The sequence below is a fragment of the Hippichthys cyanospilos genome, chromosome 11 (assembly GCF_059441005.1).
Source record: "Hippichthys cyanospilos isolate Australia breed blue-spotted pipefish chromosome 11, RoL_Hcya_1.0, whole genome shotgun sequence".
Lineage (NCBI taxonomy): Eukaryota > Metazoa > Chordata > Actinopteri > Syngnathiformes > Syngnathidae > Hippichthys > Hippichthys cyanospilos.
This window is the reverse complement of record NC_142379.1, coordinates 9,276,386-9,290,599: the sequence shown is the minus strand read 5'-3', so window position 1 is coordinate 9,290,599 and position 14,214 is coordinate 9,276,386. Positions and strand designations below refer to the sequence as shown.

Genomic DNA, 14,214 nt, shown 5'->3' with positions numbered 1-14,214 from the left:
ATGTAGTGTTAAACTGTAATTAAGGGAAAGTGAAAGCGAAACCCAAAATACAGCAAATGAGCCGGTTTCCAAGAAGGGCTTGTTGGGCTGCTAATATAACTTAACTATGTGTAAAGAAGACTAAAATAGCTACAGGTAAATAAGTGCATAGCAATTGTCAAGTAACATTTGTTTTCAAAAGAAAAATATTCATTTTAAAGTTTTGTTTCCTAAACCCCAGACATGAGTTATTGGGAGGTTTTTTTGTTGTTTTTTTATGAAATAAAGAAACACATTTTCTTGCACCACTTAAAATATCCTCATGGCATTAGAATCCTTAATGGCAACAGAATGTTGGAGGAAGCCACAGCAAACCTATACAAGCACAAAGCATGTGCAAGGTGTTGATGAGAATCAAACTAAAAATCTCAGAATTGTGAGCTCAGTATTAATGCAAAATGTTAACCGAATATGCAAACAAGATTTAACTGCAAGCCTTCCTTGAAACAAACGAATTGGTTTACCTTGAGCACGCAAAACTATTATGAACAAGAATGAAGTTTTGAATTTCACACAGTGAGTTGAGAAAGTAAAGGTCTTTAAGTATACGTTTATCCCAGTTGTTTTACTATAAACATGAATGATCAAATGTAATATGGCAACTGTGCGTGCACGTGAACTGCTTTGAGCGTCAACATGTAACACTCAGCCAGAGGTGTTACCGGTATTAGATTTGTTAAATAAATATTGCTAGACATTTTGGATGTTGGCACTCAATGACAAGCTAGAATTTTGTGCACATTGAGGACATTAAAAAAAAAAAAGTAGGCGGTGGAAAAACAAAACTCAATGACAATATTAATATTTATATTAATACCAACAAGGCTGCGTTTTCTGTTCCAGTTTAGAACATGAACATATTGTTTAAAATTAAAGGTTGTAGTCACGGTCTTGTCGCTGATGTCCTGTTGGTATCATCCCGAGGTGATTTTCAAGTATTCCTCCGACAACCTCTCGATTCTCACGTGGAACGAAAAAAAGATTCACATGGGGATTTACACAAAGAAGAAATGCTTGACTTGGCTTCTTCCATGTATACAAAAAAAAATGTCTAAATGCCAACTCTGCCAGCCTCATTTCCAAGACACTGTACCCTCCCAAAATCAAACAGAATACAGTACATCACGTTTTGTTTTACTTCACTTGAACTGCAAAACGAAGAGGGCGGGGAAGAAAATAAAAATTTACCAAGTCTACATTGAAGCTGATTCTCTGTGAATCCATACAGGAATCAGAGGGAACAGTTGAATTTAACTGCATTTTTTTTTTCTTTCCGAAGCGAAGTCCATGACGACCGACCCCATCTGCCAAATTTCAAAGTCCTCTTTGCCCCAGCGCCGAGAGCCAGGGAGGCCAACATGAGGGGAAGGTGTCATTTTCTGTCTTATTCGTTCTTTTTCTCCCTGTCTGGTTTGTCTGTGATTACTGCCGATTGGGCATTAGCTGCTGCTGTGTTATCCTGCTGGTGGTCCACTCCGCTGGTGCCATATTCGTTGACCCTGTTGGGGTCCACTCGATAAATCCAGCGTTGATACAGATAGATGAAAAAGACAACATCTGCAGAGAAGATATATGGGTAACTACATTTTCATATGCCGTGGCATGGATTCGCAAGACTTCAGAAGGTCACCTAGCAACTACTTGAGGATGGGATTATTATTATACATATTACATTTTCTAACAATTATCTGTAGTGCTTGCCCTCACTGATCCAACTGCACTCAGATGCTAACAAAAAAAACGTAATTTCCTAATCAATATTCATTCACTGCAATTTTAACTGGGTTGGCAGTGAATAAGCAAGAAAAAAAAAAACATGCTTCTCCATTTTCAGGTCAATGTTGAAATGATCGCACTATATCAACTGAACGCATAAATGACAACTTTACCGACAGCAAATGGATAATTATGATGAAATAGTACAAGTACCGTCTCTGAGGCATCCTATCCTGTACATCATGGGCATCTTGATGACAAAGGCAAACAGGTCATCAATGAATGTATTCAGTGCCTTGTACGTGAGCATCCTCCACGGGAGGTGGGCCACTGATTTCATTTTGTAGTTGATGAATAGCTGCGGCGTCATTGTGATAAAACCTGAAGAAACAGAGACACAGACAAAAATGTTCATGTCGGTTTGCCGCAGAGACGTTGTACTTCTATTCTACTTAGTGCATTCACAGACAAAACTGCTAAGTAGACGTGCAACTAAGATGTAAGCATAAAAGCTTCAGTGGTTGAAATCGGGTCATAAGTACTAGCAGAAACCTTACTAATAAATGAGGTCAAACATCGGCCACTAGTTTGACCTATACAGTATATACAGAATAATATATAATTTGTTTTTTACTGTAATATTAAACTGCAGTCATAACGTTGCATGTATCGCTTCAAGTCAGCTGCTGCCAACACATACCGATAAATAATTAGGTATTGTTTTACTATTTTACCAAATTTAAAATTTCATACACACTATTAACTTACCAAAAGTTAGCAAGAAGCCGTAAAGCATGCTGAGTACCCATGAGTACCAGCCTTTGTGCTCGACATACAATAAGCTGTAGACGGCGTAGCAACCAAACAGTGGGTAGAGCAGCCATGACAAATACTTGAAGGCCATCTGTGTACAGAACCAGAGGGACCAGGTCACAAGCAACCACGCACATCATCATCACATTGCAATTATTATTATTTTGAAATAAACTCAAGTAGTTGGGAAGCAGTTTTGACTTACATCGTCGTAGATTTTGGTTGAAGATTCTACATATGTGGACTTGTCTTTGAAAACAAGTCTTGGGAATAACCCTGCAATTTTGTTCTCTCTGTCCAACTACGTTAAAGACAAAACAAGTTTGGATAAGGCCAACAGCGAGCGACATTCATAAATACAAAAACCCACACATGGTTTTGACTTACTCTGACATCCATGACCTTGGTAATTTTCCAGAGGTCGATAAGGAGGCCAATGAAGACGCTGACCTGGACCACAAAGTTGGTCTCATTGTCGAGAATATACAGCAACACCACCAGGGACTGGAAAACTCCAAAGATGATGGAGCGCACAGAGAGGCCTTCCAAAGACTGTCTGCTGTTCCAGAACTGGATGTCTTGAGGAAAAAAAAAGTGGATGAAAACGATGAGGTCCAACAAGGACATGTCAAAACACAGACGCTGAGCTTCGTTGTTGGGAATTTACCGTTCTTAAAGGCCAAAAACTCAAAGATGCTATGCACGATGGAGACCACTATGGTGAGTCCCAGGAGGTAGGGGTTGGTTTCCAGTAGTGCCACCTTCAAAATTATGTTTAAAGCATAAACTTAGAAGACAATTACAAGTTTAAGTTGCGTCAGACCACAAAATAGTTTAGTGTCTTAACACAACCGAAACCCCAAATTTGACGTCAGTCATACAAACTGAGTAAAGATACGTCTCATGGACACAGAGAAGTCCAATGTAGATATTTTGTCCAACCAACCTTGACAGAGTCCTGATCTTCGTCAGACTGTTCGTAGGTGTCCTCGGGCAGAAAGTTCCACAGCGAGCGAGCGTTCTGGGCAGCGTAGAGCTGCCAGCGCCACAAGGACAGCGGGCAGTAGTTGAGGCGTAGCGGCAGTGTGCTCAGGGTATCGTTGATGGGATAGTAGTCCTTCTGAAGGTTCCAGTAGTCATTAAAGTACACTATTGGGTAGTAGTCGCCGCTCACTGCATCAAACTTCACATCTGGTGGAAGAAAGAGATGAGGAATGGCGCAAGAACATAGCTCAGACCTTACATACAAGTTGCAGTCCAGAAACCTACGCTGATCAAGTGGAGGGGGGACCGAGCCTTTGACCCAGGCTGTGTGGTCATCCACCATATTGATGGTGAGGTTGGGGTGCCAGTGAGAGATAATTTCTACTGGTCCGTGGCTCTCTGCCCGCTGAGGAGATAAAGTTGAAATGTCAAGAATGAACAGAAGGTTTTTCCATTCAGTCAAAAGAAAGCCTAGTTTTGGTTTAGCTCTCATGTAAGGGTTTACATTATGGATTCTACTCTACACCGCAGTTATAAATGAACACTTTGAGCTTCATTTCCTATTTGCAGATGGAAAAATTAGCGCAAACCTGATTTTCCAAATAGACTGATGAAGAACGATGAAAAACTGCTCTATACAAGGTCAGGTCTGAAAAAGTTGCACTATGTTTATTTATTAAGTTTTCTTTTTCTTTTTTTAAATCCACATTTAGTGTCTTTGAAATGTATTATATAGGTCTTGAATGAAATATGTTCTATGTTTTATTCTGTATTTTCACTGTTTAGCTTTTTTTTTCTTAACAGTATAACAAATAATGAAACATTTAACACATGGTAATTTCGAGCTCAATACCTTGGTCAAGCCATACCTTATGATATCATTAACATGGATTTAACTGGAAAAGCAAAATAATGTGAACAGCTCGTAAAAACATTACAAATGAGTGATCAATTGAAAGTACAAAAATTTAGTGACGTCTACCGTAGGCGGCAAACACACAAAAAAAAAACATGTTAAAGACCTACTCACTAATTTGAAAAATGTTCTGTCACAAGATACTTTTTTTTTTTCAGCTAGTCCTAGGCCTAGCAATCAAATACATTACATTAATTTTTGGTCACTATATTGGGAGTACAGTGGGTTATGGTGTAGAAGGCTTATGATTTCTGGCTTTTCTGAAACAACGTAGCGCACATGCTCCAAAACCATTGCATTCCCTTAGTTCACCACTAGATGTCACTAAATGCAACACATTGTCACTAAGTGAATGAAACTCATATCAGTACGTTCTGATGTCACTTATTTTCAAATTGATTGTCCTTTACTTATTGCTTGAAAGCATTTCATTAATTAATTTATTTTTCAATCAAAGTATAACATTAAAAATGTGCTAGCGTAGCTTCGTGATAGAATGACACATTCCGACCTGCATACTGTTAAGAGGACAGTGGTAAAGGAATGAAAACTGTCATAATAAGCGGGCCCACCTTGATCATCTCTGGATCTGCTTCAGTCTCCCCTGTAAGTAGATTCTTTGTCTTCAAGAACTTCCTACGCTTGAATTTGTTTAGCACTGAAAAGCCAAAATGGTCCTGTTAGCGCAAAACCTCAACCACAAAAATTGCAAGTGTAAAATCTGATGATATTTAACACTCACTACGAGATGCATGAACAGTTGCCAGTCTGCGGTACTGGCCTTTGCGCTTCGGGTCTGGGTGCAGTCCACTTTTGGTGAAGTATACATGAATATAGAGGGAGCCGTTCTGCTGCACCGCCTACAAATTAACACAGATTCCGAGTTAATCCAACTGCTTACATGCTACCATTCACAAGCTGATAATTCTAGTTGTCCTGCATACCCACGGTACGGCACTCGTATGAGACCTATTAATAATTCTTAAGACTTAATAATTCTATTAGCTGAAAAACACGATTTTTTTGTCCAGAAAAAGTATTACTTTGGCACCATTTTGTTTGTGCTGCTTCCGTCAAGTGCTAGTGATTTGCACGTCAGGTTAGTTTGTGATAGTACATTATTTACGCTAGTACTGTATGCTAGCTAATGCTTCTGATACTGTATAGATATAATACTGGGGGTTCACTGTAAACATTCTTTCTTCTGAACGCACCCCCACCTCTGACAGTCTCACCTCAGGGATAGCCATCTCCTTATAGTGCTCATAGCAGCCGTCCCCATTCTCCCCCGTGGACCAGTCTCCGTAAACTAGGTCCCGGTGGAACCAGAAGAGCGAATCTGTGTTGTTGAAATCAGTGAACACTTCCTCCTGGGAGATGTACACATACATATCCTGCAGGCATGGTGAGAAAAGGTGTTTAGACGCACAGGGGCACTGCTTTGATTCTGTTCAAATACAAGTGACAAGGGGATGTCAAATTAAATGTTTCTGTTTCTAATTAGGTGAGTGTTTCCTCTGACATTTTAACAATTTTAATCATACCATGAGAGTGTCCTTAGTGAAGAGGTTCCTGCTAGGTACTCTGGGTGCCCCGGCCGGCGTGTTGGGGTCTGGAGTGGACGGCCCTCGACGGAACCAGCTACTGATGGCCCAGATGATAAAAATTCTACAAGTACATAATGTAACAGGTCTTAGAGGAGTGACGTTTGAAAGGGCCTAAAGTACAATTCTTAACACATCAGAGAAGCAGGGAGAAAATATTTTATCCTTCTATATACTCATTATGAACATTTCATTTTGCCTCTGTTTTGGAAGACTAAATGCAATGTCAAAGCAAAAAGCATTTGGGAGATGACATTGTTGCATATTTCAACAGTGAATGGCATGCATAGAAGCACATGACTAGTGGTAAAACAAGTATCCTGCTTATCTGATTATTTACATTGTGTTCACTTGGAAAAGCAGAGAACAGTGACATGGAGGAAAAAAATAAATAACATTTGTACAGTACCTGTCAGATTTCTTAAAATAAGGATAAAAAGAGTCTTGCTTGAATTAAGCATGAATACAGAACCATTTATTTTTAGTTGAATGGCTGGTGACTTTTTCTATTGTGTATTATTCTAATGAAACCTTTAAAAGTATATACAGTACTTTACTCATTTACTGCCAGCCTTCTTAAAAACACTTTCCAAAAATGCACAAAAAACTCTCACTTTTGAGCCCCATAAAAATGTCAAACGGTAACAAGACATCAAAACGATGATGTTGCTTTACTTTTGTTGCACCTCAAACAATAAAACAACGAAAACAAGAGAAAGAACTTTAGATGGCAAAATAATAATAAATTCGCAATGCACAAAAGAAACGCGCTGTCACCAACAGTGATTCATGCGTAACTGGACTGCAACATCCCTGGCTTTTACTTCAGTCCTCTTTCACGCCACAAACTGAATCATCATTTCTCACAAAAGTACACTTTCTATGATCTACCGTGATACAGAGGGCACCTAGCTTTATCCGAAAGTCAACAAAAATGTGTTGTTTTCCCTTATAATCAATGCAACAAGCCATGTTTCCTGGTCTTATTTTTATCATCTAGTCAAAAGCTGTGCAGATCTCAAACCCAAGGTGACACAATACTGTCTTCATCTGTTAGCCATAACACGGTACAGTACACCACTTCCTTTCAGACAAGTTGGGCAAGCAACTCTTCCATGCCTATCTGTTGAAAAACCATACTTAACCAATAGATATGTCAGCAGCAGTTAAAGGCTTGATTCCACTTATAAAATAAAATCCACTTGTAAAAAGAAACAATGTCAGCTTTTTTCCTCAAACGATATTTAGAGCTACATTTCCAACAAAGAAAGAATGTCATTTTTTTCCTTAACAATCTCTTTCCTGGTAGTGATTATATATATATATATTTAATATCTCTGCTCTGCTAATTCGGAAGATATAGCTAAGACGCTTAAACTTGCCAGATGCCTGTACTAAAAAGTAACAAATAGAATCCCAGCATTTACCGAATACCATTAATTGTGTTAATCTCTGTTCTATAAATCCATAATCGTTGCACTCAAAGCTGCATTGTGTAGAATTAAAAGTTGCTGTTAACTGGTGTTACGTGAATGCAGCATGCACACTATGGTGTTAGCATGTCACAGAGAGAACATACTTTGAAAGCATACAGTATACAAGAGAGCAAACAAATGCAAGTACAATTTTCCATTATAGAGTAATTACCTGAAGAGCACTCCTTTAATGACCTGCCAGGCATTAGGTGCTTGTTGTTGCTGTTGCTGCTGCTGTTGTGGGTCCTGCGCATTTTCAGTTGTCTGCACCGTCTGGCCGTCTGTTGTTGCAGCACTTCCATTACTGCTAACCTGTATCAAAGAAAGATAACAATGCAAACGTAGCATTAAAATGCTACTGCAGAAATGATAGGTGTATCATGATCAATTAGGGTTGCACACACATGGAATGACCAAAAAAGAATCTCCACAGGTTGCCGTCAAAAACATTACCCATTCAAAGTGTTGTTTATTTTATCCTAGCCTAGTAAACAATGACATAATCATTCAACAAATCCTTAGTTTTGTCAAAACCCATTATTTCATTGTATTTTACCCTTCCGTGATGTAAACAAAACAAAACACAAAGTGATCTGTCCACCACCGCCAACAAGGCCACTTTTCCATTCAATTGACACAATAGACACAAGAGCACATGCAAAGTCATGGGACCCATTTTCTATCTCAACGCTTAATCTTCCCTTTGTTTTCAACACATAGGAAACAAAAGGGTTCGCCTTTGGGAATTACAGATGTAACATGGCAGTCATGTAGACCATGTAAATTTTTAAAATGAGTGGGGTGAGTGTTTTAAGTTGTAGAGATAAGACACTGATTCTTCATATACAACATTTTACAGCCCCATGTTGGCGTAAATGGATTTTGTTTTACAGCCATGGTACCATGTCAGTTTATACGTGAGGCATGGTTTAAAGACATGTCACCAGAGGGGCTGCACACACACATGGGTGGTTTATCTGTAGAAGGTCAATCAAGACAATAAATAAGCCATTTCCACAAGGTGCACGAGGATTAAAAATTAACCACTAGTTGAGAAATGACACTTTGTAATGGTTACTGCACTTGGCAAAAGCACTTTTGTATTCCAGCATGATAGTGCAGGTGATAAAACCAGAGGAAACGTGGATTTAAGTGTTAACAGTATACCAACCAGTTTCTCACAAACTTAACAGGGAATATTTTAAACTGATTTCACAGTAAAGACAATTTTAGCCAGAATCTAAATCATCAACTAAACTAACTAAAAATGGAAGAAAAAAATTTGACTGCTCCAATTTGCTCACTTAATGAAATTTTATTAGGGTAAATTCAGAGCCTTAATGTGACGGCAGAAGAGACCAGATGCAAAAGCATGCCTCTAGGCTGACTCATCTTTAAATTTAATTAGCTGTAATGATCATTTTTCACTCAAAGCAACACTAGTCATGACGAGCTAGCAGCTCTTGGGTTCTAAAAGTGGACATAAGCCCAACCCGCCATGTCTGACGCCGTTGCCCTTTCAAGTCATTTGTTATGTGTGCATGTGGAGACCTTATAAAAGGGATCTTCAATACTGATCTCAAGGACAAAGCTTGAAGACCCCTGCCCTAAATGTACATTTTAGTTCACATTTTAGATGATGTTATTAATATATCCTCAGATGGTACTGAGTTTCTCATCCTAATGAGTAACACCCCCCCAACACACACGTGCGCTGTACGTTTTTCTCTAGTTACAATTGTTTATTTTCCTTCATTCAACCTAGATCAGTGATTCCAAGCCTTTATGGAGCCAAGGCAAACATTCTACTTTTTTTTTTTTAATCTCACGGCACACAACCACCAAACAAAACTGTGTCAAAAATTGTATACAAACTATTTACATAGTTTCAGCTAACTGATACAATGTAATTTCTTTGTTCTGACATGGCAGGTGGCTGGCAGAGATTGAGGGAAAACGAAATATTTTTAATCATATTCAGATCAAAATGAACGATCATCTTGATTGAGCATCTTTAGAGCTCTCATAACACTAAGAAAATGACCGGGATCTAACTGAGGACATGTATAATATATGTACAATCATATATCATATTGTACAATCAAATTATTATTTGCCGGATACTATACTACAATCATATTACTATTTTTTTGCCGGAGACTACTCATATTTCACTCTCCTACATATTGACAAAAATAGCGTTAGCCCACTTAAGTACACAGCGGCTCATTCGTAACACGTGAACGATGCTTTAATGAAGTGACGTGTGCGGGCAGTCCCAAGCTGCGTGATTCCGAGGCCTTGCGATAGCCAACTGACACAGGGGGGCTAGTTAGCCAACATCTTATCTTGAGCCTTCCACGAGGATGAGTCCATTAGGACCGCTCTCTAGCTGCCCCTCGATTTGCACGCCGATAGCGTTAATTTGTCATTCCGAAAAAAACGGACGGGGGGCAGGAAAAGGAGGTGGGCGCCGTTTCGAACGCAACCGGCACTGATAAACGTCACTCGGCCGCTTTCAACGGCAGCGGCGTGTCACTCGACGCCCTAAAGGTAAAGCGGTCCTTCTGCCTTCGAAATGGACTAGTGGAACGCAAATGTCAACCCGGGAGTCGTTGAGTTTACCTCGCCGTTGCTGACGACCGCTTTAGTCGCTTGGCTCTCCTGCGTCGCCATCTTTCCTTGTCTGTCGCGCACTCGCTCAAGCACACTGCTACCTTGCGGGGTAATCTCGCGAGAAAAACGTCACCGACGTGGTGAGCTAAAATGACAGAGTACATTCAGCGCTTTTGTTACGTGTTTAGTGACGTAGAATTTCTCCGACAAAATTTGATAGTAAAATGCTTTTCGATCACTTGCAATTAAAGTGCCTTCAATGGCTTGTGCAATCACTCTTAAGCACTCATCCTCAACAAAACAGAAAATGTACAAGTACCGGTAAATGTTTTCTGTTGAAATAAAGTAATTATTCGTTAAAAAAAATCGATTTTATATTAGCAAACTGTATGCATAAACCCGTTCACAATACAAAATGAACCAAGTTTGAATTTTCCTTGCTTTTTATTCATGGCATAGACATATTGCATAAAAAGCCAACTACTGAGTTACAATGATGACGGCTTTTCTGTTCATTTCTTCCATCCTTCCCCAGACCACTTAATTCAAGATATATCCCACCACTCACCCAAATTCTGCGGAGAAAACCCTTGACCCAAGCGAGGGCACACTCCACCAGAGAAACAACACAATGTCCGTTGAAAGCAGAAAAAAGGCAAAAACTGACTCCTCGAAATTCTATGTCCTGCAGTTGTTGTTTCTATCTATCGATCTATCTCATTACACAATAAAAGACTAAGAAACGGTCTTTTCCAGGATGTCGGCACTAATTCTCGCGTATTCATTATTCAGTTATATTTCAATTGCAAAAGTCCAATAAAATCACAATACGTTGTGAGTGCAAACATTTTCAATGGGAGGAATTAATATAAAAATAAGAGGAAATGTATCTATAGACATGTTGACTGTGGATTTGCTTTATACACAATTAACGTTCAAGATTGAACAATTTCCTGTGGTTCACACATTTGCACATACATTATGTAAATAATACTTATTTTATACACATTGGTATAAAGCAACAAAATAAAACATTTTTTAAATGATGAAATTTAATCGTTAAAGCCGAAGTACACAGGGGAGTAATGTAGGGAAAAAGACTGTACAGCATAGGCTTCAATTACTTCTGACAGAAATATGGAGAACTTCAAGCTTAAAAAAAAAAAAAAAAAGCAAAAAGCTATCAATTCAAACATCAGTTTGCATTTCATGTCTTTTTGAAAAACAGAATTAACAATGTCTTTCCATCGTCTAACACGTCAGAATCCTACATCTCATCTAAACCATAATCCTCCTCGGGAAAGTCTCCAACAGTCACATTCAGCGGCCTCACGAACACCCCGTAGTTTTCCTCACACTCAAAGTAGCGTTTCCCCTTACAACTGCGATGAGAGAAGACAAACAGAAATCAAGTCAAAATGAGGAAAATAATGACAAGTCTGGTGTGTTAAATAAGCGTGCTAAATCCAGACTCCAACCTGCCATCGTGCTTTCCCAATGGCTCGTCATACCTGACACCCACCCAAATGCCTGGCTTGAAATCTGTTGTGCCTGTAAATGTCACAAACACAAAAATGTTCACAATATGTGCTTCATAAACTGTAGCAAATGAAAATGAAATCTAATACAATAAATCATCAAAGTTGAATCCAACCAAAGTTATACAAGTTGGAATTCCTTAAAAACGTGGGGAAAAATCTCTCTTAAATTTCACAAAGTTTTAAAAATGTCATACAAAACCTTTGCAATGTGAGACCTCATCTCAGTGATGCTCACTGAGATGAGATGAGGATTAAGTCCATACGTGTTTCTCAACATCTTTGTTTTTGTGTCAGTCCACATACATGACTGAAGGAAGAGTAAGTGGATGGGAATACGCATTTTTCTTAAAAGGTGGATATAATTATAAACAATTATAAACAGTTCTGAGTGACAGTCATTTTTAGTACAAACCTTTAGGCATTTGCTAAAAAACATAAAAGCCCACAAGAACATGTGTTTTATTTAGAATGCACAATAGGGGCTTTAAAAGTTGGCATGCATGTGCTGACTCCGATTTAATATGACATTAAATGTAATCAGGTGGTTAAGGCTGGGTGCATTTGTGCAACCACATTATTTCAGAGATTAAAGATTAACATTTTCTCAGTTGAGTTGGACAGTATATAGGGCATGTTGTTGTTAAACGTTTTTTTAACTGTTTTTTTTTTCCAATCACAAAAAATTCTATTGACTGCAAGTTCCTTAAGAGACACTCAGTAGATTCCTGGATTATTCATATCTATTCCCGCAAATACCTAGTTAGCATGGAAAGTTGTACAGGTATATAAAAGTTGTCCAAATGTTTTAAATGTGCATCAAAATCTGCATAATTCTACACAATTTTTTTTGTTCAAAACCGAGCATCTTAACTGATTTTGTATAATCTCGAATGGGCCGCGGAACCAAACATCAGTACGCAAACTATCCATTGTTTTACACTTTTGTGCCCACGAGGCTCGAAACGCAGCCTTACCAACATACATGACCGCGCCAAGCTTTGTGGGCTGCCCAGGGACTCGGACTTGGCATCGACTTCCCACAGAAATGCCTTCAGCGGCCGTCTCCTGCTCATTTTCCTTTGCAGTACTCTCGGCTTTTTTCTTGGCCACCTCCTCCTCATTGTAACGGCCGAGACACTGCTTCTTCATGAAGGATCTTGCCGTCTCTGAAGCAGAGACAGCCATGTCATGTGTTATTGCTCTGATGACCTAAATAATGTAGTCTTTTTGTGAAACTGTATAGGTAAAGCTCTGGAATTTGTTTTTTGCAAGAAAGCTCATGTACCTGATCTCTTTTCATAAGCTTCATCTGACAGAACAAACTTCTCCACTTGGGAGACATCGGTAAACTCTCCCAACTGGCCCCCACTTCGATCAATAACCTAACCAGAAAAAACAGATACAGAACTAACTTTTCTCTATGGTGTGAATTCGTGTAGCCTAAAAGGAAAACACATCAAATTACATGTATTCTGCAGTCGTCATCCACAGGATAAGAGCCCAACAAAGCATTGTTGTCATCCAGCTTCTGCAGCAACGTATTTGAAGCGCTGAACAACTCTAGGTCCATGCTGGAGGCAGGAGCGCCGATCACCATCTCCAGTTTACCCTTGGGGGAATAATATATTTAAAAAAAGTACATAAATAATTTTAGTATGTCTAGACACGATTGAGGATGTTGTTAGGTGACAGATAAATTGTCGCAGTTAGGTATAGATAAGGGCTTACCTTCAATTCTGCAATGGTGATGCCTCGATCAAACCTTCGTGTCACCTCAAAGGTGGATATGGTGGTTGTAAGGCGCACGTTAACAGAGGGATTGGTAATAACACTTACTGAACCCTCCATCTTGACTGCTTGGACACGGATACTGGTTAAAAGTACAACAGAAAATATATTGAGATTTGACACACGAAGAAAATTTTACAAGACAAGACTTAATAGCAAATCAATGTACAGTATATAGAACAGAGTAAACTGGGATAACTTGCCTGTTTCCATTATTTTTATAGCAACAAGACAACGCCTACTTTTACTTGTTAGCGCTTCATAATATCACTGTACTGTATACGTTTATTTTTTTGTACAAACATCAATAATAATTTAACAGATGCGACAATCGTTGTGTTCGTTGTAATAAAACCACATTTTGTTATGTTTTATATTTAATAGCAAGCCATCTAGCCATGGAACGCATTAGCTGCTTGGGTGGCTAACCTCTACATCAAAGAAACACGAGATATACAAATGGTTTACGCTTAGTGATAGTTTACCTACAAATATGCTCCTTTGTCGTTCACCCGCGCTAGAAAGGTATAACAAATCCGGTGACTATATCGGCCACGTTGTTGTGTTTCCCTAAGTGATGTGTCAGCTACTGCTGCAAAGAGAGCGTTGCTTGCTTGCTTGCTTGATGCTGCCCGTGCCTGGGAATGACAATTCCGGCTTCCGTTATTCCGTACCCGCCCTGACCGCTTCAAACAACTAATCACATCAGAGCATAATCAGAT

General features: G+C 39.1%; 2 protein-coding genes across 3 annotated transcripts; both read right to left on the bottom strand.

The window, feature by feature from the left end:
* Nucleotides 1–829: 829 nt before the first annotated feature.
* On the bottom strand, nt 830–10,277 carry clptm1 (CLPTM1 regulator of GABA type A receptor forward trafficking). Its single transcript, XM_088428466.1, has 14 exons — nt 10,173–10,277; nt 7,720–7,859; nt 6,013–6,136; nt 5,704–5,862; nt 5,211–5,328; nt 5,041–5,126; nt 3,838–3,958; nt 3,515–3,759; nt 3,236–3,329; nt 2,956–3,146; nt 2,774–2,869; nt 2,524–2,659; nt 1,969–2,136; nt 830–1,596 (listed from the first exon to the last, which is right to left on the bottom strand). Exons 1-14 carry the CDS (start codon nt 10,221–10,223, stop codon nt 1,424–1,426), a joined length of 1,902 nt encoding a protein of 633 aa, XP_088284592.1. The 5' UTR covers nt 10,224–10,277; the 3' UTR covers nt 830–1,423.
* Nucleotides 10,278–10,588: 311 nt separating this feature from the next.
* tbcb (tubulin folding cofactor B) lies at nt 10,589–14,131 on the bottom strand. Of its 2 annotated transcripts, none has more exons than XM_088426774.1 (7): nt 13,978–14,131; nt 13,433–13,574; nt 13,170–13,313; nt 12,990–13,086; nt 12,679–12,870; nt 11,642–11,714; nt 10,589–11,545 (listed from the first exon to the last, which is right to left on the bottom strand). In XM_088426774.1, the coding sequence occupies exons 2-7, from the start codon at nt 13,550–13,552 to the stop codon at nt 11,431–11,433; spliced, it is 741 nt and encodes a 246-aa protein (XP_088282900.1). In that variant the 5' UTR covers nt 13,553–13,574; nt 13,978–14,131; the 3' UTR covers nt 10,589–11,430. The 2 variants fall into 2 exon arrangements, with proteins under 2 accessions (XP_088282900.1, XP_088282899.1); XM_088426773.1 differs by having other exon boundaries at nt 13,982–14,131.
* Between the last annotated feature and the right edge of the window lie 83 nt (nt 14,132–14,214).

Excerpts from the sequence above, each read along its gene's own strand:
- clptm1 (XM_088428466.1), bottom strand. The coding sequence starts at position 10,223 with ATGGCGACGCAGGAGAGCCAAGCGACTAAAGCGGTCGTCAGCAACGGC. Across the intron at positions 5,329-5,703 it reads AGGAGATGGCTATCCCTGAG|GCGGTGCAGCAGAACGGCTC; the intron begins GTGAGACTGTCA and ends GTTAATTTGTAG. Across the intron at positions 1,597-1,968 it reads GATAGGATGCCTCAGAGACG|ATGTTGTCTTTTTCATCTAT; the intron begins GTACTTGTACTA and ends TCTTCTCTGCAG.
- tbcb (XM_088426774.1), bottom strand. The coding sequence starts at position 13,552 with ATGGAGGGTTCAGTAAGTGTTATTACCAATCCCTCTGTTAACGTGCGC. Across the intron at positions 13,087-13,169 it reads ATGACGACTGCAGAATACAT|GTTATTGATCGAAGTGGGGG; the intron begins GTAATTTGATGT and ends TTTTCTGGTTAG. Across the intron at positions 11,715-12,678 it reads TGGCGCGGTCATGTATGTTG|GCACAACAGATTTCAAGCCA; the intron begins GTAAGGCTGCGT and ends TGACATTTACAG.